The following is a 22,311-nucleotide window of genomic DNA, read 5'->3' on the forward strand; positions in this document are numbered from 1 at the left end:
ATATTGCAATCAGCTTTTGTGACTTTACTTTTATTACTGAGAAGTAATTGTCTTCTTCAAATATTTTTAGCATTCAGGATTCTACGATATACTAGTTGCATTTGTCTCCGTGTCCCAATCATTTTTTAGTTCTTTGAATCTAGAGCATGGCAGTTTAGCTGTGTAAAAATCTAGTTTTAACCAACTTAGGAAGTTTTCATATAACCTGATACATCAAAGCATGTAACATTCACCTCCTGTATTGTTGACATGGTAATGAAATGAATGATTTTTGGTTAAGATACAAATGACTATTAAACGTGTATCTAAGCAGGTAAATTGCATGGGAAAAGTTTAAATAGCCAAATTCTAGTCTTAAGGCTTTTTTCATCTCTTTTTAAATTTTTGTTTTGTTAAGATAATGTTTATGGGCTGGCGAGATGGCTCAGCTGTTAAAGGTGCTTGCCGCCAAACCTGACGACTTGAGTTCAATCCCTGGAACCCACGTGGTGGAAGGAAAGAGCCGACGTCCGCAGGTTGTCCTCTGACCTCCACAAGTGCACTATGGCATTCACACCCATACATAACACATACACTAAACAAATAAATAGTCTACTTTTTAAAAAATGTCTACTTTTCTAAACTTTTTAGAATATCCACCATAGGCTTTCACTATTCTTCCAGATATCTTATCAAGCATAGTTATACATGGTTTGGCCGTAGTTGAAAACATAATTGTTTTTGCTGTTATTTTGTAATAAATAAGCCTTTTTTTTTTTTTTCATTCTCTTTTAGTATTGTTGTCCAGACATGATAAATAACTTTTTGGGATTGACTAAAGCAGACAATTTAAATTCAGCAAATGAAGCTAAGACTCTTGAATCAGAGAAAGGAAAATTGATAATGTTAGTTAATGACTTCTATTACGGAAAACATGAAGGAGACGTCCTGGAAGAACAGAAGACTCATACAACCTTTAAGTGCTTCAGTTGCTTAAAAGTTCTCAAAAATAATATTAGGTATGTAAATATATTTATTTCAATGAAAGTGGGAATACCAGAGATGTAACCATTGTTGTCTTTATCATGCACTCTTGTCATTCTAGATGAGCAATTTCAGTGCTGTCTCCGTTGCTGTATTTCAGTCTCCTCTTTACGTCTGCTGCTTTGTCTTTCTTTCCTATGACTTAAGAAAGGACAGAGATTAATTTGGAACAAAATGAACTTATTTTATCTTTTGATAGTTATTTAGGAATTTAATTGTATATTTTTGATTTTCATATATCTGAATATAATAAATTTTCCCATACAAAAAGCCCTTCTCCAGAAGCTGGCAGGCTGACTTCTTCTTTATGATTACTAGTCGATGACCAGAGCTGCATTATACTTATCATGTTTAGAATCTCCGTTTTGTGGGAAATATATTCTTTATCAGTGATTAATTAATTCCAGGAGACTTGTATGTTTTCATTTTAAAGTAAAATTAGATATTTCATTCTCGATGGAATTTTAAAAATTGCCTATACAAATGTTTTAACTTTTAGATACTTTATAATCTTCTAGTGGCACATGTTATAAAAATATCACCTGTAAGGAGACTACTGGATGATGGTTTTTATTTATTATATAGCTTAGAATTTATATTTTATTAGACAAGACTTTCCTACCCTTCCTACTTTCAAACATTCATCACAAAACTGAAAGTTTGACCTTGCACGCTTGCCCCCTTGCTTCTCTCCGCCCCTCTTTACTTGTTTCACTGTTTGTCATTCTCCTTTAAACAATCTGAGTTTTATAAATTGATTAAGCTATTGATAAAAACTGATTATTTTTAAATGTATATTTCAAAATAAGTTACATGCATGAGTATACTTATTTTAGATAAGTTGTACTTTAGCAGTGGATGTGGGTCAAGTTTGGGGAGAGGGTGAGAATATATTTCAAACAGAAAACTTGATCTCCAAAAAGACAAATTAAAAGAAGGTATTATACACAAATACACATGTATATCTTTTACAGATACTAAAAAAAACTTTCCAAATTAGCATTTAGTAGACCAGCAGTTATCCTCTTGGGTCCCTGAGTTTACTCACTTCTGTCTCATTTGGCTGCTGCTAACATGATGCTCACAGGCTTCTTTGTGCATTCCAGAGCTCTTAAGCTACTTCACTCCTTCAAGAACTAATGCTCCCAGTATTTTGTGTTTTGGATGTAATACTGAAGCAGCATTGAAATAGACCTCCACCACCTAGTCCCATATTTTTTTTTTGAGTTTTTTTTTTTTTAAATTAGGTATTTATTTCATTTACATTTCCAATGCTATCCCAAAAGTCCCCCACCACTCCCACTTCTTGGCCCTGGCGTCCCCCTGTACTGAGGCAGATAAAGTTTGCACGATCAGTGGGCCTCTCTTTCCACTGATGGCCGACTAGGCCATCTTCTGATACATATGCAGCTAGAGACATGAGCTCTGGTGGGTACTTGGTAGTTTATATTGTTGTTCCACCTATAGGGTTGCAGACCCCTTCAGCTCCTTGGGTACTTTCTCTAGCTCCTCCATTGGGGGCCCTCTGATCCATCCACTAGCTGACTGTGAGCATCCACTTATGTGTTTGCTAGGCCCTGGCGTAGTCTCACAAGAGACAGCTATATCAGGGTCCTTTCAGCAAAATCTTGCTAGTGTATGCAATGGTGTCAGCGTTTGGAGGCTGATTATGGGATGGATCCCCCGATATGGCAGTCTCTAGATGGTCCATCCTTTCATCTCAGCTCCAAACTGTGTCTCTGTAACTCCTTCCATGTGTGTTCTAAGAAGGGGCAAAGTGTCCACACTTTGGTCTTCGTTCTTCTTCAGTTTCATGTGTTTAGCAAATTGCATCTTATATCTTGGGTATCCTAAGTTTCTGGGCTAATATCCACTTATCAGTGAGTATATATTGTGTGAGTTCTTTTGTGATTGGGTTACCTCACTCAGGATGATGCCCTCCAGGTCCATCCATTTGCCTAGAAATCCCATATTCTTATTGTTACAAGATTCAGTCAGGGAAAGGTTAAATGTGTACAAGTGGGTTTCACTGTCTTTGTTAACTTCCTTGTTAAGTATACATTCTGCAATTTATTTTAGCAAAAGTGTTGTTTGTCTTTTACTTTTAAGATTAGCCCATTTAATATTCAACATGAAAAATAACTTTTTCTAGGAATTATTTTAGGACATTAATTCTATTTGTTTATATTAGAATATTTAGAAATTTTAAACATATTACCTTTAGTAACATATAGAAACTGAACATTGAGCCGGGCGTGGTGGCGCATGCCTTTAATCCCAGCACTTTGGGAGGCAGAGGCAGGTGGATTTCTGAGTTCGAGGCCAGCCTGGTCTACAGAGTGAGTTCCAGGACAGCCAAGGCTACACAGAGAAACCCTGTCTCGAAAAACCAAAAAAAAAAAGAAACTGAACATTGAAAGCTTTTACTTGGGAAATGCACCCTTAATGGTATGGTAAATACCTTGTGACAAAGGAATTAAAGATAAAGTATTTTGTCAGTAAAATTTGGGAAGGCAAATTGTTTTTTTGTTATTTTGCTTTTGTTTTTGAGATAAGATCTCATTGTATAGACTTGGCAGGCCCAAACAAAACCAAGAGATCTACCTTCTTTGACCCTGAAGTGCTAGGACAGGTATGTGCAAGTATTCCTGGCCTTGCAGTTGTTTATAATTTGTACAATGGTACAAAACATATCAAGATTTCCATTTGATTTCTCATACAGGTTTTTAATTACTGTTTTCTCCTCCATTGGGTATCACAAAAACAGGTCATTGTAAGAAGTTACCATATATTGTCTTGGGAACTATGCATTCCAGTTAGGTCTTATGTAAACATTGAGAGAAATCAACTAGCTAGTTAATACATTACTTTATATAATTATACTTTAATGCTTTAAGGGGTGAGCTCAGAATTTACTAGCTCATGCTGTTTTGCCTATATGCAAATATTTAACCAAGACTAGGGTTTTAAGTGTTTTGTAGAGCTCATGTTAAAACCAAAGGGGAGCCGGGCATGGTGGCACACGCCTTTAATCCCAGCACTTGGGAGGCATAGGCAGGCGAATTTCTGAGTTTGAGGACAGCCAGGGCTACATAGAGAAATCCTGTCTCAAAAAAAAAACAACAACAAAAAACAAACAAACAAACAAAAAAACCAAAGGGGAAATAAAGATACTTCAAAGTGTATTACAATTTGCGTTGAGGAAATACTGTTCTTCAGAGATAGGAAAAAGAAGAGATAGATGTCATAGCTTTCATGATGTCTGTTTCTCTGGATTGATAACATTTTCATATAGTTTAATGCTTATTTCCTTTGAAGCCTCCAAGTGGGTGATTTTTATTAATAAATTTATTAATTTTATTGGCCCAGTCTAAATTTTCTTTTGATCAAGTAATACTGCTTTTTATTTCAGCCAAAAGCTTCAGTAAGCTTTTTAAAATAGATATATTCCCATTTATACCACACTTACTAAGGGTCATAGTTCTGTTCATAAGAAACCTTATAGGGATGCTGAAATAGCAAAGTGTAAAACTGAAAAATGGATGTTGCCTTACAAAGGGCACAGTTTGCAAGTTAAAATGAACAGTTTATGCTTACTATAAACAGTATCACTAAATAAATGAAAAGTTCCTTGTACTTGTAGTCATTAAAACTGTTATTATATGCACTTCAAAACAAAGATACAAGTAAGAATACTAGTAGCTAGAATTTATCGTATATCTTCAGGGTCTCAAAGAATTTCTCCCATGACTCTACCTCTTTTGCTGACAGGATTTTCTTTCTTTCAATATTGAATTTTAAAATATAAATAGTACTTCACATGGCAAAGGAGAGTTATTTTATCTAAAAACAGTCATCTGAAAGTAGTGACATTTGAAACAAAGATGGAAAAAAGTATCTACTTAGCCATTCGTGGTCATTATTTAGGACATGCAGTTTACTAGAGAAGGACTCTAGGTTTTGAATACTAATTCACTTTTTTTTTTTTAAATAGTGGGTTAAGATATTGGTGGGATCTTCTTTGATTTTTTTTAAATTTGAATCTCTCGCCTGTTGCCATTTGCAGGTTTATGAACCACATGAAGCACCATTTGGAGCTAGAGAAGCAGAGCAGCGAGAGCTGGGAGAAGCACACCACATGCCAGCACTGCTACCGGCAGTTCCCCACGCCCTTCCAGCTGCAGTGCCATATTGAGAGCACCCATACACCTCATGAGTTCTCCAGTGAGTTACTGCTCGGGGTTAATGAAGCTCAGCCGATCTTGAGAAAGCTGCTACAGAAATAAGAACGAGAAATAGACTTTGGATTTTGGGGCCAAAATTACAAAAGCTAACTTACTCCAGGCTTCAGTTCAAATCCCAGATGTTTGTCTTGGTGTAGTAGCTACATAAGTTCAGGCAGGTTATTTGGTACTGAGACAATAGGGTACTAGACATGCCTTTGTGGTAGTGCTAAAAGTGCTCAGAATTGCACTGAGTTATGTATATGTATATGTATGGCTGCTTACCACCTCTAATACTGCCACTTCTGCTGATAAACTTGTTGACACTGTTATCCAAATGAGCTTTTATTATTTATATATTAAAATGTTGTAATAACTCTCTTCCTTTCATCTATAGCCATTTGCAAGATCTGTGAGCTATCATTTGAAACTGAACAGATTCTTTTACAACATATGAAGGATAACCATAAGCCTGGTGAAATGCCATACATCTGCCAGGTACGTCATGTTTTATAGTGTCATTAACTGTTGTTGTTTTGTTGTTAAGATCTGTAGGTATAAGTTGTTAGCAGGGTTTTTTTGTTAGGACCAAACAGTAAGCATTTATTTTAGAGATATGACAGTCTCTATCACAGCTAGTCAACTCCCCCATTGTGGCAAGTCAGCAATGGAGTAAAGGACTGCAAGGGTGCGTCTGTGTTCCACTGTAGGCAAGTCAGCAATGGCGTAAAGGACTGCAAGGGTGCGTCTGTGTTCCACTATATGGATTTCAAATTTTATATTTTATGTAATTTTCATGTATAGTGAAATATATTGGTGGTGTTTGTTTTATTTTTGCCATTTAGGTAAAAATGGTAACTAAAAAAAGTACCTCCTACTTAATTTACAGTGAAAATTCTCTTAGCACAGCTCATACATATATGAGGGGAGGACAGAGAACTAGATTTGGCTCAGAAAATGTTCTTTGCTCCCAATCACTAGAAAGAGAGAGCCCTGATGGAAAAATAGAGTGGATTTCCTTTACCCTAGACAGATCACTATAATCATATGACCAAGGTACAAATGCGTAGTCACGCAGAGCCCTATCACGTGCTTTCGGACATGTATTTCGCCAGAATTTGAAGGAGTAGAAAAGCAAAAGAAAGATGACTTGCCACTGTAATAGTTTCGAGGCAGTATTTATAATCTGATGGACAGTGCTGTTTTATGTAGAAATAAAGTATTTTATAGGACAGAAGATCTAAAGTTTCAAATCAAGACAGGATGGGATGATAAATAATCTGATAAAATAAAGGCACCTGTTATATTTTGGGAAGTAGTCCTCAGCTTTGAAGGATCACCTTTCTCTGCTTTTTTGGTGTCTTCCTTAGTGAACTTTAAGGCATCGGAGCTGGATTGATAGTATATTTGTAGTTGCAAATCAGTTACAAAATTTCCATTTAAACATAACCTTTTTATTTCTAGGTTTGCAATTACAGATCATCATTATTTTCCGAGGTAGAGTCTCATTTTAGAACATCACATGAAAACACTAAGAATTTGCTATGCCCATTCTGCCTCAAAGTTATTAAAATCGCCACGCCCTATATGCATCATTACATGAAGCATCAGGTGAGGTTAATAATTCTCATTTTTTCGTGTTACCTGATTATCACACAGAATATTTGGTTTTCAAAGAGAGTGGATTTGATCCACATATGAAGTGTGTACTGAATCACTTGTGAAACGTCCACTTCTTCCATTACTTCTTTTCTAGTGATACTTGGTCTATAAACAGTTGACAAGACTTAAAAATGGCAAGAAATAGGAATCATAGGATTAAGACAGAAAAGAGGCTAATAGAATATGGAAAAGATTGGACTTTAGGGTCTTGGTAGATGTAGGAATGATTTTGAAGTACCCTCTCAAGAGGAGATGAAAAAATGAGTCTGAACTAAGAAAGAATCAAGATAGAAAATTTCTTAGTCTTATTTTCTTCTTTGTTTTGAGTTTTCCCCCACTGTCCAGACCCTTGGTATTATGATAAGACATGTCATTATTGATCTAGATCAATGTTTTATAGTTATATGACAAAGGAAACAAGTGTTAGTCAGTATTTGAACTTGGCCAGAGCATAGCTTGTTTCCTGTATGACTTTTGTTAGCTTAGCTATGTAATTTTTGGCACTCATTATTAGTTTTTGAATCTTCCTTGCATTTTTGATGTAATGCTTATTGGTTCTTTTCCTGGAGCAATTAAACCTCCCTTTGAGCTGAAAATGTTGCTGCAACATTGATACCTGACTTTTAGTAGCAGTGCTTTTGTTGGAATCAGCCATCCATGTCTGCACTAGATCTGATGGTGGTGTCAGGTTTTGCCAGCTCACTGAAAAGCTCAGTGCATTTGTACTACTTTATCATGTCTGCACATCAGGTATTTCCCATTGTAACATTGTTTTTTGTTTTTGTTTGTTTTTTGGGTTTTGGGTTGGGTTGGGTTGTTTTTTTTTTGTTTTTCGAGACAGGGTTTCTCTGTGTAGCCCTGGCTGTCCTGGAACTCACTCTACTGTAGACCAAGCTGGCTTCGAAGTCAGAAATCCACCTGCCTCTGCCTCCCAAGTGCTGGGATTAAAGGTGTGTACCACCATTGCCCGGCCTATTGTAATATTCTTATCTGTCAGGTTCAATTAATTCGAAAATTAACTTATGGAGGGTTTGGTTTGGTTTGGTTCTTGATTTTTTTCAAGACAGCGTTTCTTTGTGTGACCCTGGCTGTCCTAGGACTTGCTTTATAGGCCAGACTGGCTTTGAACTCAGAGATAAACCTTCCTCTGCTTTCAAGTACTGGGATTAAAGATGTGTACCATCACCTCCTGTCTAACTTCTGTTTTTAATTAGTAGAGAACGTGAAAGTAGAATTTTCCAATAAATTTTGGGTGAGCTGTATTGTGAGTGTGATTCTACAGATCTTTGAAAAATTCCAACAATTCTATTCTGGAATATCCTTAACATTGTTCCGTTGGTTTTTCATATGATTTTTCCTCAAAATTTGTTAACTGGTATATTTGATAAATACCAGATTTACAAAATTAAAGAGTTTTATATATTAAAGTAGAATTTCTCAGAACTCAGCAAAAACATAGTATGCATCCTTTTCCAATTTACCTGGCTACCAAACCCTGTATTTGAGAACTAGCTATTATTGAATCTTATAAACAGAATTCAGGAAGCACTATTCATACTCTTTCATCTTTGGGTTTTAATTTTGAAAGACTTAAATAAAAAGGAGAATATATATAAGGAAATCTCTTAGTACAAGGCTTTTAATCTTATTTGCTCAATACTTACTTGCTCACCTACTTCTGGAGTGAGATACAGATACAGGAATGAATGATAATCAAGGTGTATTGACCCTGCATATAAGCTGTGTAATTTATTAACTCTTCACAACTAGAGTTGTCTTAACTTGCCACACGTTTCGGCTTTGTTGGTTTGTTTGTTTGTTTGTGGGATAGACAGCAACCAGTAGAGGTCAAGCTGTTAGAAGGATAAAGGGTCCTTCAGTGTACTTATAACTTGTATGTTTATGAAAAACTGGAAATCATAAGTAGGAGAGATGATAAACTTGAAACTGAATTTATATTACTCATACACTGTTAGATTCTAAGAACAGTTGATTCTGTGCCTTTAATATTTTTGAGGACCTTAGATGTTAATTTTTTCTTGAAGATTGCATTATATCAAGTAATACTAATATTTATACATTTGTGTGTATGTGTGTGATATATGTTTGCACAGAGGCAAGAAAAGGGCATTGTGTGTTCTCCTCTGTTAATTACCTATTTCTTTGAGGTGGGTGTTTCCCTAGAACTGAGGCTTTCTTAGCTAGACTGGAAACTAGCAAGCTCACGGGAATCTCCTATCTCTGCCTCACTCAGCTGGGACTATAGGTATGTGCAGCACGTTATATAGTTGCTGGTTCTCATCCACTATGCCATCTCTCTAGCTAGCCTCCATGACAGCTGATTTTAGAACCAACAATGCAGTTTATATAACTGTTGTGGTTTTTTTTTTTTAAGATTTATGTATTTATTATATGTAAGTACACTGTAGCTGTCTTCAGACATTCCAGAAGAGAGCGCCAGATCTCATTACAGATGGTTGTGAGCCACCATGTGGTTGCTGAGATTTGAACTCAGGACCTTCAGAAGAGCAGTCAGTGCTCTTAACCACTGAGCCATCCTTCCAGCCCATAACTTGTTTTTGAAAAAGGATTTCATATAGCCTAGATTGATCTTCAGCTTTTCATTCAGTGGGAAGAAAATGTCAAGGCATCAAAGGACATAAGTGGAAGAAAATTTTAAAAATTTATCACAGTGAGGACCAGTGTGGTAGTGATTATTGGAGATATAAAAAAGAGGGAAGTGTGTTTGCCAGGTTTTATTAATATATTGTATGTGGGGTGTGAAGGCATAACCATTTTTATTCTAAGCAGTTACAAGAATGTTTTCATATTCCAGACTACAGAAAAGACTAAAGGAAGACCAGAATTGAGAGGGTGGAAGCAGAGAATTAGACATAAAATCTAAAGTTCATTTTTATTCTTGACAATTTGAAGAGTATATTAGACATCAAGCATTCTCATTGCTGTGATAAAACACAATGACCAAGGCAACTTACAAAGTATTTAATTGGACTTAAAGTTTCAGAAGGTTGAGTCCATGATGCATAGGAATAGCATAGGAAGCAAGCAGTTTGTTGACTGGAATACCAAAGAGCTCAGATTTTCATCCACAATAGGGGTAGAGAGAGAGAAACTGACAGAGAAAGACAGATGAAGACGTGAGAGACCGACTGCCTGCCTGCTCATGTAAACCACAGGAATAATATTAAATACATGAGTATACGGCGTTTAAATTATGGACTGAGATGTTAGTTATAGAGAAAAACATTTCTGATCAGTAAACTCATGTAAACTGTCTTACCAGCTTGTTTAGTTTCTGATTCTTAACTACATTTTCTGTTTTAATTCATCCTTTTTGAGTATACAATAAATGGATTTGTATTGTTTGCATTTGTAAAGACAATCTAATGTACCATGCTTATAAACTAACCTTAAGATGAAGCTAGAGCTATAAGATCTTTTTTTTTTAATTTATTTATTTATATGTAAGTACACTGTAGCTGTCTTCAGACAATCCAGAAGAGGGAGTCAGATCTCGTTACAGATGGTTGTGAGCCACCATGTGGTTGCTGGGATTTGAACTCCGGACCTTCGGAAGAGCAGCCGGTGCTCTTACTCACTGAGCCATCTCTCCAGCCCGAGCTATAAGATCTTATTACATACTGCTTTGAGCATTATAACAGTTGTCTTCTTTTAAAATATTTTTTAAAATATTAAAACTTTTAAAAAACTCTGTGGATGTTTGCCTGTATCTAAGTCTTGTACACCATGTGTATGCTTGCTTGGTGCCTGTGGGTGGACACAAAAATGCTTCTGTTGGGGCCCCTGGAACTGGAGTTAAAGATGATTGTGTACCACCATGAGTGCTGAAAATTGAACCTGGGTCCTCTGGAAGAGAATCCAGTGCTTTTAACTGCTGAGTCATCCCTTTTGCCCCTCTTTTAAAATACTATGTTGACATGTAACAGTTGTACACTTTGAGGCATACAGTGTAATAATTTGGGACAGTTACATAGAGTGTAATAAAAAAATCACAATAATAACATTTTCCCCAGTCCTTTACTCGTGCTCAATAACCATGGTGACTAATGGCAGCCATGTTGGACAGCACAGCCACAGAGTATTTTCTCATTACAAGAAGTTTATTGAATTAACACTGTTTGTTTATTGGGGGGGGGGGGTGTTGTCCAGTTAAAATTTATTTTGTTTTAAAGAGGTCATTTCATCTACCTATTGACCAATGAAAAATAGCAAAAATTTTAAAGTAACATTTAAAAATTTTATATGTATGTCTGTGGTTATATGCATATGATGAGAATTTAACTTGGGTTCTCTGGGAAAGCAGTACGACCAAGTAACTGCTGAGACATCTCTCCAACCCACAAATAATGTTATTTTCTACATAAAACGAATAGAGTAACTAATGTCAACAGTACCAGGTCTTTAAGTGCTTGGCTTATAAATAAAAAACATTTCACATGATAATTATTAGGATTTTTTCTGTCTTGGTTTTTTGAGGCAGTGTCTCACTATATAGCTCTGGCTGTCCTGGAACTCATTCTGTAGTCCAGACTAGCCTCAAACTCAAGCGGTCCACCTGTCTCTGCCTCCTGAGTGTCGGGATTAAAGGTGTGTCCCACCTTGCTGGCTAGGATTCTCATTAGAATCTGTTTATTCAATTTTCATAATTTTGTTTGTTTTAAAGATTTATCTTTTATGGTTGTTTTGATTTCATGTATGTCTATACACCACATGCATTTGTTGCCTGCAGAGGCCAGAAGAAGCTCTCCTAGAACTGGAGTTACAATTGTTAGCTACCCTTTGGGTACTGTCAATCAAACCCAGGTCCTCTGGAAGAGCAGCTAGTGCTCTTAACCAGTGACCATTTCTTCAACCCTCAAAACTTTCATGTTTGATTACTTCATAGCAAATAATTTTGAGATCCAATACTAATAAATGTTTTAAAAATGAGATGATTCTTTGATTTTTTTTTATATACTTAAGATTCATTAAAATTAAATCCAGAACTTAGGATTTATAGCTATAGAAATTATTTTTCTTTTTTTTTTTTTCTAATAGAAAAAGGGAATACATCGTTGCACCAAATGCAGACTGCAGTTTTTGACATGCAAGGAAAAAATGGATCACAAGACTCAACATCACCGAACATTTGTAAAACCCAAGCAACTGGAAGGACTTCCCCCTGGAACAAAAGTGCGTTCAAATGCATGGTGTTCTGTCATTTGTAGAACTAACTCCTACCTAGTTCCATCTATGGAACAAAATATCTTAGAAAATAACTTCTGATTTTCATTAAGACTAATTTTAGATTATACTGCTTTTTTAAATATATATATATAAAGAAAAGCGTGTTTTGAGTTCTGTGTTGGATGTATTCCTTCATAAAAAGTGCAATTAAACTATCTCATTGGTCAGTGGGTTATTTCAATACTGTATGGCTATTTGAACTTTTCAGTTAGTAGTATATGTATTAGTTTTAGTAGCCATATGCTAAGCTCATTGATATCAGGAATTATTCTTTCATTTATCTCTATACCTCCAGCTTTTTTAGAGTGCCTAATGCTAGAGGTTGCCAGATGTTTCTTGAAGTTGTTATTGCTGAGTCTGCTCTCAACGAAGCAAATATTGCTGCTGGACAGCATTGTGAGCCAACCCTTGTCTGACTGTAAATTGATGATTGTAATTTACTGTTCCCTTTTTGCCTTATGTACATCTGTTTTTTCTGACCTCTTTATATACAGTCAGCTCTTGAATATTTGGTCCAGTGGAGGGAAAACAGAGGCATGGATAATCCAAAGTGAAACAATCCCCAAAACATTTATATTTGCCTTTGGGTACTTACCTTTAAATGTGGGTATGTCTTTTATTTGAATTGACTAAATAATATAAAGCCATGCTCTGAAGACTTAGAGCAAGAGGAGCTAGCCAGCATCCTTCCCTGCAGTCCATTCATTTCATGCTGGGACTACACATGCAGAATACTAATGTAAGCAGTGCAGTCCTCTCATTTCTTCCTATATTAGTAGTAATAATATTAATGATACTAAATGTTTTTCTAGCACCTTAGAATGGCATAATTCTAAGTGTACTTTTTCATATAGTCTTACCTAATTCATACAACAATAAATGTACTAAAGTCAATATCACCCTATGTAGTAGATTTGAAGAGGCTTAAGATTCAGTTACTTTTGTAGCTAGGAATGCAGATTTAAGCTCAGGATTGTTTTGATTTTTGGTCAAGTGTTTTTGTACATTACACAAGTGTGTGAGTTAGTATGATTTCATCATTGGCTATTCCTAGGATGTGAGGGGATATAATCAAATGATTAGTGGAAATGTTGGGAGGTAATTGCATTTTCATTGTCAACCAGAAGATGTAACAGAATATTTTATGTTTCTGAACAGTAAATAATAAACCTTACTAGTTCTTTTAAAGACTTAAATGTTATGTTCTTCTTATAGTATAATGAATTGATACCACCACTTGCATAAACCCTAGGCAGTGTGCTCCAGAAAGAATAAGTCACTCTCCTATAGACATTTACTTGATACTATAACTTTAAAGAGTAACAGGCCTTTAGTTTACTTTTTTCAATCTTTTATTACTTATGATTTAGACTCTGTGGGAATAACTTTTAGTCATATCAGCATAAATATGACTGAAATATGATCTTATATTCATATAATTTCTATTAATCTTATTAATAACTGTTAACATACAACTGATTATGATATCAATTGATATTTTAAATGAGCTAATACATTTAATTGGTTGAATATTTAAAGCAAACAGATGACTACACTCAGTTACTTTATCTGTGTTTCTAAAAAACACTTAAAATGTTCAGCTTATTATATACAGTGATTAATTTTTTAAGGAAAAATTTTTTCTTCATTTTTAAAGGTTACTATTCGAGCTTCAGTTGGACCTCTTCAATCAGGATCTTCAGTTACACCTTCTATCAGCCCCAGCACTTCTACCCTCCAGCTCTCACCTCCAGAGCCTGACAATGTAACTGCTAAAAATCACGTGAAGTTGACTACAAGTACAGCAAACACAGCCATATCTGATCCCAGTAAAGCTAATGAGAGCAAGTCTAATGGCAGTAAATCTAAGAACAAGTCAAAAGTCGCCAACATGCAGAAGAAGCAAAGTACATTGTCCAGTAGTAATAAAAAAAGTCAAGTAAACACAGCGCTAAGGAACTTAAGGTAATGCCTCACTCTGATACATAGTCCCAGTTTAAACTCAAGTATAGCAACATGCTATTTCATAATATCCCTCTCTTGACTATTTTTGTTTCAAAATATTTTTTTTATGTCTCCACAAGGTTACGTCGGGGTGTTCATGGGTGTATTGAGTGTTCTTCTGAAGTAAAAGATTTTGCAAACCATTTTCCTACATATGTCCACTGTAGTTTTTGCAGATATAACACTAGCTGTAGCAAAGCCTATGTAAATCATATGATGAGGTAAGATGACTTCAGTGTTTTGTCTGTTATAATCACAATTGAAGAAGCTTTTGTTTTGAAAACAAATTATCTGTATTAGAGGCCTTGTTCTCTGATATAACAAAGCAAATCAAGAAATTACTGTATATAATGGTTAATTAAGCCCAATGAAATTAAAATAAATTTGTTAGAGGAGTAATTATTCTTTTGGATTTATAGTCCCTGAAAATGATTATTTTCAAACATAAATTTAAATGTTTTAAATATATTTAACTGCCAAATCGGTGTACTCTCATGGCTGCCATTCTCTTCAAATCAGTCAAAGAGACTTGAGGATTTTCAGTGATGCTGGCAACATCATTGGTTTTGTTTCCCATTCCCCCATCGTTCTCTGTAATCTATCCATTTCTCAGCCATCTGTCTGTCCATATCTAAAGCTGTATGTGCTTATATATATTCAGTGAATGTCATGATGCTACTTTGGAATTTTTTCCAATATTGCATTTATTCTGCATTGGGTACCTAACATTTGCTCTATGATAGTGTAGTTCTCATGAGCCACGTGTGGATATTATTGCTATTCTTGTTGTTGTTAGTAGTCTTATTAAACACATTATTCTTCAAGGGTAGACTTTTAGAAACTATGTATTTTAAGATTTTGTTTCTATTTACATGTGTGTGTGTGTCTGTCTGAATCTCTGCCACATGTGTATGGGTGACTGTGGAGATCAGAAGAGGTGTTGAATCCTCTGCAGCTCGTTATTGGCAGTTGTGAATTGCCTATTTGAATGCTGCGAACTGAGCCTGGGTCCTCTGAAGAGAAACAAGCACCATGGGTTTTTATTTTATATTTTTATTTCAGTAGTCAAAGTTGTCCTCATTTCAATGACCCTGATAGATTGCTTTTCAGAATGATGCTCTCATGGGTTTTTGTTTGTTTGTTTGTTTTTTGTTTTTGTTTTTCTAAATAGAATTCGTTTTCTAAATAGAATTTTCTAAATAGTTTCTAAATAGAATTAGTTTCTTTTAGGTCATAGGTCATATCCTGGCTTTCATGGTGCTTTTTGATTATTGTCAGATACTGCTTTCAAAGGTCATCCCACCTTTTTAGGTGGCTTCAGTACTTTTCCCAATTTTCCTGTCTTTGATCATCAACCTGGTCTCCTGGTTCCAGCACTTACATCAATGTTTAATTCTTCTCTCTTAGCTAATAGGACCATTAGAATGCATGCCTATGCTTCATTTCTTTGAATTCCCACTAGTTTATGATGTTCAGCAGCTATTATCAGGGTCATTTTCAGTTCTGTTATGTTTTCTCATTTACTCTTTAGTCATGCTCACTTGACATAAAAGCCACCATAATATTTGAACCCTTTCTCATTTCCCCTTTTCTTTGTATTATGTTCAATTCTGAAATGTATATGAGATTCATACCAATCTCACTTTTTAATATAAAATTTCAGTGTGTTTATGTTTTTGTGTGCATGTGCACATGCATGTACATGTCATATGTACTAGGGAGTTTTACTAAGGTTGCTCACAGGAGCTTGGGTGATATAATCAGCCTTCTTATTTTTGTTGAGGATTATTTGGCTATCTCAGCTCATTTGTGCTTCCAGATGTATGTAGCTTAATATGTTTTTGGGTTTTTTTGTTTTGTTTTTGGTTTTTTCTGTTTCTCTGAAGAATAGTATTGGCATCTTTATTGGATTGAATTGAATGTGTATATTTCTTTTGGTCAAATGGCTATTTCACAATATTAATTTTCCAGTTTATTAGCATGCAAAATCTTCAGGTTTCTTCCTCAACTTGTTATGTTTTACAGTTTTTATTAGAGGGGCCTTTGCGTCTCGTGGTTACGGGAGTTCCACAGAGACTTTACGTACTTCTTTACATACTTCTTGTCACGGGAGTTCCACGGAGACTTTGCTTCTTTAAGGCTGTTAGGTTAGGAAGGTATTTCCATGCCTGATTTCTTTTTTTCTCAACATGTTTCCTTTTTTTTTTCTTTTTTAAACTTTTTATTTAAGACAGGTGTTTTCACTGTTTAGCCCAGATGGCTACAATTAAACTTCTCATGTCTCAGCCTCCCAAGTTCTAGAATTACAAGGTGTGTGTGTCATCACATCTGACTTCCTCCCCCTTTTTTTAATATGCAAAATTCAGGAATTTGTGTTTCAAACCTAGGTAATACAAAGGCAATATAAATTCTTTTATTTATAACTAGGGGTCAGATAAATTAAGTTGACTTAGATATCTTAATGATGCAAATTTTAGATATATTTGAAAGCCATCAGAAAGACTTTAAAGTGTAACTTTGATCTTACTTTCCTAATAAGTAAAAAAGCAAAAAAAGGCATTCTTGTCTGAAGAAAAATAATTTTTAAATTTTATTTTTAAGGTAGTATTTGATTCATGTATTTTATGAATCAGACAGTCTTAGACTCATTCTTCAAAGGGAATAATTATATACAAATAATTTTGAGTCTTCTCAACTTGTTTATTGAAAAAACTTTATTCTTGTGATACCATTATATGTATACATATTAATTGTTTACTAATACTTTCACTCAAGTTGAAGAAATAACATTTGAACTCCTGAGAATATGAAATCTATGGAGAGTATTTTCTTAATTTGCTGCAATTCATTTTTCTGAATACGCAGCCTGTGTTCTATGGAACCCATTTACCTGGGCTTGCATCATAAAGCGCCACTGCCAGAAATTAATTCAGCAGGTTTGTGGTAATCTGAGAATTCACACTTCTAAATACATTCTCAGGTGATGCAGGTGCTGTTGTGTGTGACTTCCCTTTTAGAAATAACTGTGGTAACCTAGCCCTGGCTTTCTAATACAAGACAGAGTTAAAAGGACATACACAACATATGGTCATATGGCTAACAGTGTAGTTAGTGACCTTTCTGTTCTGTGCTGAGTGAGACATTGGTTTATTTTAGGAGTCCTCATTTTCATTTTGTTGCTGGTAATCTCAAACACTCATATTGAAATATTTGACTTTAAACATGTAAACAGTAGCCTTTAGCTCAATTTTTGAAATTAATTTAAATCATTTCAGTTCCTCCCTATTTCTGTAAGCATGCTAAGATTTCGAAGTAGTATGTTATTACTCCTAACCATAATATAGTGAAAATATATATAAAAGTATAGGTTTATACTTTTTTATATAACAATGAGGTATCCATCATGAATATGCTTAGGGATATATATGTCAATAGAGAATATAAAAAAAAAGACTTAAAGAATACTAGGATTCTGTTCCCAGTCCTCATGTGGCAGTTTCCAACCTTGTGTAACGTCTGTTCAAGGGGACTCAGGCTCTTCTGGACTCCATGGGCACCATGGACACAATGCACACATATTGGTGTACAGACATACATACAGACAAAATGCTCATATCCATAAAATAAAAATTTTAAACAAAACAATACAAGGATACAGTCACATATGGTGATATATCCTTTTAGTTCCAGCTACTCCCAGATTGAAGTGGGAGGCCTCTTTGGCCCATGTTTTGAGACCAGTATATAGAGATCCCATTCTGAGAGGAAAGTGGAAGATTATAATGAATTTAATAGAAACTCAAGTATAGACTTTAAATGTTTTTATAAATGACTTGCTGTCCAGTAAAAGTATTGTGGTAAATAAATACATATAATTTTCATTTTTTCAGCTTTCATAGTAACCGTCCAAGTAAAAGATACTGTATATTTAAGAAGCATTCAGAAAATCTCAGGTAAACAAGTAATTTTTGCAAAATCTTTCTGTTGAACAATGATTGTAATTTACTTTTTTCTTATGTGTTTTCTTTATTGAGCTAGAATACCCATACTGTGTTAGTTACTTTTTCTGTTCCTATAAATAACAGACACACATCTTAAGGAAGGATTTCTTTTGGCTCAGTTCTAGGGTACTCTGTTGTGGTTGGGAAGTCAGGTGTCAGGAGATTGGGGTGCCTGGTTAAATTGTGTCTGTACTCAGGAAGCAGAGCCCGATGAATACTGTCACAGCACCCTTTCGGTTTTTTGTTTTTTTATATTCTGTCCAAGACCCCAGCCTTCCATTAATAATCAAGATTAACCATTATATACACTATGTTCTTCATGTGTTTAAAATGTAACCTTGATAAACTATATTATGTTCAGCTGTACATTGATCATCATAGTATGTGTACATTTCAGTGTACACATATATATCATAGTACACATACTATGATATTCCATTGATTAGCAATCATTCCCATTTCTTTCATCCCCCTGCCCATAGCCAAGCAACTGTAAGTGTGTATTCCTATAGACTAGCCCATTTTGGGTGTTTTGTGAATTAATGAAATGATATTCTATGTGTTCCTTAGTCATTGCCTATGGTTCATCCATGATAAATAATATGTCAGTACTTACTTAAATTGATGAGTAGTATTTTTTATACAAATACTAAAGTTTATCCATTTCATTAATTTTAATTTTGAGGTCAAAATAAATAATGCTGCTATGAACTAAGACCAGTGTTTGACTCCTAGCTTTTTTCAATTGATACAAGGAGCGAATGTTCTTAAAACATTATTATTACTTTTGGGGGAGGAAGTACAGGAAATGAACTCAAAACTGAGTATTCTAGGTTGTGCTCTACCTCTAAGCTTTTCCTTTATCTTTGAAACATGAATGTTTTATATACATAATTTGGACATGGGTATGCCACTTTCAAACTTATGTAGCAAAGTGGTAAGTTATGACACACACCAAAAAAAATAAAATAAACATAGAAAATAGTATTGAACCTATGTATAGTTTTATAAAAAAATAAAAACCTTTTATTTTATTTCTATTTTTTTAATAGGGGCATTTCTCTAGTGTGCCTTAATTGTGATTTCCTAACTGATGTTTCTGGCTTAGATAATATGGCTACACACTTAAGTCAGCATGAAACTCATACTTGCCGAGTTCTAGTAGAGAAAGGTATGTATACATAACTGCTGTTTCAGAATGTTTATACTTATTATTATTTTTGAAAAGCCAAAATGTGGGTTCTTTACTAAGTCATTTTATTTCACTAATCATTGTTCATATGCTTATGTAAATATGAAACTTTTCTTCTGATTTCAGTTTCTGTTTGTATCCCAACTTCTGAACGTCTTTCTGAGTAAGTGTAATATTTATTAAGTGAGTTTTTCTTTGGTGGATTTTAGCACAATTGCATTCTTAAGTATGCCTTTAATAGAAATGAAAAATACTGGTCTTGTTTTTAATTTTAAGCTGCTTGTTGAAATAGGTTCCTGCTCTGTGGAGCTCATGACTTGGTGCAAAAGAAGTTGGAATTTCCTAAATTCAAAGTTCTGAAATATTACTTACACATAGGCAGTTACACAAGTCCATGATACCAGTGCTGATTTCAGCTTGCGCATGTGTCTAGATTCCTGGTCTGCCTTATCTTTGTGTCAGATTCACATGTCTTAACATGTCTTTTTCCCCGCCTCCATTTGTCTTTCTAAAAATAACTTACTACTGTGTTCTTTTCTTTGCTTAAAATAATTTGTGTTTTCACTGCTCTATTTGCTGCCTAAGTAATATATTCCAAATACTATAGCTGTTTACCTTTTTGTTTGTTTTGTCTTCTCTCTTCATACCTTATGCCTTGCATTTTTAGGCCAGATGGTTGTCTTTTTCCTCATTCGTTGTCTGTCATTGTGCTATTTTTCTTATTTTTCAGATGCAGAAGCAGCCCAGAGATTTCAAAACATGTCCAGGGTGTACCTGGACAGTGTCCCCTTCGATGGACACAAGTGCTGCCTGTTCTCTCTTTCCCAGGAATGAGAATGAACTGACTGTGGGACCTGCTCTAGGTTCTGGCTTCCCATCAGGCTGAGGCTGATCTGGCCAGAAACAGCCTCAAGGCCCACCAAATAAGCATAGCTCCCATTGGTGGCTTTGGCTCTTATTTCTTAAGCTCATGGGCAATTGTGAACAAGAAAAGCCCATCAAATCAATGCTTTGATACCCAAATTAAGATTTAGTCATTTTGGCTGCTGCTCTTAAATGTTCTTCAAGCACAAAGGCAGTCCAGAACATCTAAACACCCTGGTTATTCGGAGATAATGGCTGTCTGGTCCTCAGAAAACAGTTCTCATTGACCTGTTCTAAAATTGCAGTTATTTTTACTGTCATTCAATATATATTGTCCTTTATTAAGTATAATTTTAATAAAATTCTGAGATTTTTTTTTTAATTTTAAATCTGATAGCTTCATCTCTATTCTCTGAATTATTGATGTCTGGTTTTTCTCTTCTAAAACTTTAATGTCAGGAATCTCTTGAGTTCATGTAGTTTACCTGTTTTTAGTTCTTAAGTTTAGGTATTGCTTAGACCATTATGCCCTCTTCCTCTGTCTCTATTTGAGGACTACTAATCTAAGTAATTGTGAATTTTAAGGTATAACAAGCTTGTGAGACTTCTTGGAAATTATAAAAACAAGTTTTAAAATAGCATTTAATATTAATGAGCCATTAATATCATTTCTTTGGATAAAAATAATATTAAATATACAACGTAACCAATAATATTCCAGTTTCTTCCTACTTACATATTAAGCTTGTCTCCTTTTTTTGCTAGCTATATTGATCAATTATTTTGATCTATTACTTTAGTAGATCTTTATTTGTTTCAGCAACTATTTTCTAATGAAAAGTTTTTTTATAAAATTATATTTTATCCTGCATGTAGGAGCATTGCTTGACTGCTGTGTGCGTCTGGTGATTGGCATGTCTCCTGAGAATACACCCATTTAGTACGTCTGTGTTCTCCTCAGCCCAAATACACAGCCTCTGTTCTTGCAAGACTGATTCTTAGATTTTGGAGATGAACAAAGTGCTTTTTATAATCTTAGCAGTCAGATCAGCAGACTCTGAAGTTATAGTTTAATCCTATGTTTCTTGCATCTTAAAAATATTTATTTACCCATCCCATTATCAAAGCTTCATTTCTGCTTTTGGACCATATTCAGATGACCACTTCTTATTTTATTGTGTTCCTTGCAATTAACAAGCAAAAAGAGGTTGAATCCATTTGTTTTAAGCTTCTGAACAATTTTGTACTATATCTGAAAGCATTTCTAAAATCCTTAATAACAGCTTTTTGTTTTTTAGCGGACTTGATACACTGGTCTTTATAATTTTTTTATACTTTATAATTAAAAAAATAACTAGAAAAAAAGGTTTCTTTCCATTTTTAACATTAATTCTTGATTCATTTTGAGATGAGAGGATGTGTTCTTCCTTTTTCCTGGCTATGTGCACACTGCCACTGCTTTCACAGAACTGGGTTTATAATGTGGACCAACTTCACTTCTTTTTCTGCTTGTGGTTTTCTTTCTTCCTTTTATTCATTTTTTTAAAAATTTAAAATGCAGCAGTCTTGTTTTGTAAGTCTAACCTGTCTTTACCATTAAGTTTAAAAACTAGTTATGTACTGGTCACATAAAGCCATCATGCCTTTGTGCTTTTGAGTTACAGTTGAATAAAAGGTGTAGTTTGTACACTTTCAATCCATTGCCCATTTGAAATTTTTATAGCTTTGCATTCTTAATCATTTTTGGAATAGCATCATATCTCTTGGACTTCATTTGTCCATTCATAAAATATTTATTAAATATGTACTTCATGTCTGGCTCTGTTCATAGCCTGGAAGTTCTGTCCTCGTGGAATTTACACTTGAGTGGTAAAACAGACAATTAAACGTAAAATAAACAGCATGCTAGAATGTGGTCAATATTAGAAAAAAAAATGAAGTATAGAACAAGGATTAAAGGAAACATGAAGTGGGATTTAGAAGGGTGCGGGTGCCATTTTAGTTTTGGTGATCAGAAAAGATCCTACTGAGGGCAATGACTTTTGAGTAAAAATCCAGATTTGGTGAGGAAGTA

General features: G+C 34.7%; 1 protein-coding gene across 3 annotated transcripts in view; it reads left to right on the forward strand.

Moving 5' to 3' along the window:
- The window catches only part of Znf280d (zinc finger protein 280D), an 87,948-nt gene that overhangs the window by 43,996 nt on the left and 21,641 nt on the right, over positions 1-22,311 (forward strand). For all 3 annotated transcript variants that reach the window (XM_029481144.2, XM_021172781.3, XM_029481145.2), the window contains exons 9-18: positions 775-998; positions 5,090-5,247; positions 5,644-5,744; positions 6,711-6,857; positions 11,988-12,122; positions 13,834-14,141; positions 14,261-14,401; positions 18,071-18,133; positions 19,234-19,352; positions 19,500-19,536. In XM_029481144.2, coding sequence (XP_029337004.1) covers positions 775-998; positions 5,090-5,247; positions 5,644-5,744; positions 6,711-6,857; positions 11,988-12,122; positions 13,834-14,141; positions 14,261-14,401; positions 18,071-18,133; positions 19,234-19,352; positions 19,500-19,536 — 1,433 coding nt within the window. The remainder of the gene's footprint in view (positions 1-774; positions 999-5,089; positions 5,248-5,643; positions 5,745-6,710; positions 6,858-11,987; positions 12,123-13,833; positions 14,142-14,260; positions 14,402-18,070; positions 18,134-19,233; positions 19,353-19,499; positions 19,537-22,311) is intronic.

This window comes from Mus caroli, unplaced genomic scaffold, assembly GCF_978045245.1.
Source record: "Mus caroli unplaced genomic scaffold, Mus_caroli_1 scaffold_11, whole genome shotgun sequence".
Lineage (NCBI taxonomy): Eukaryota > Metazoa > Chordata > Mammalia > Rodentia > Muridae > Mus > Mus caroli.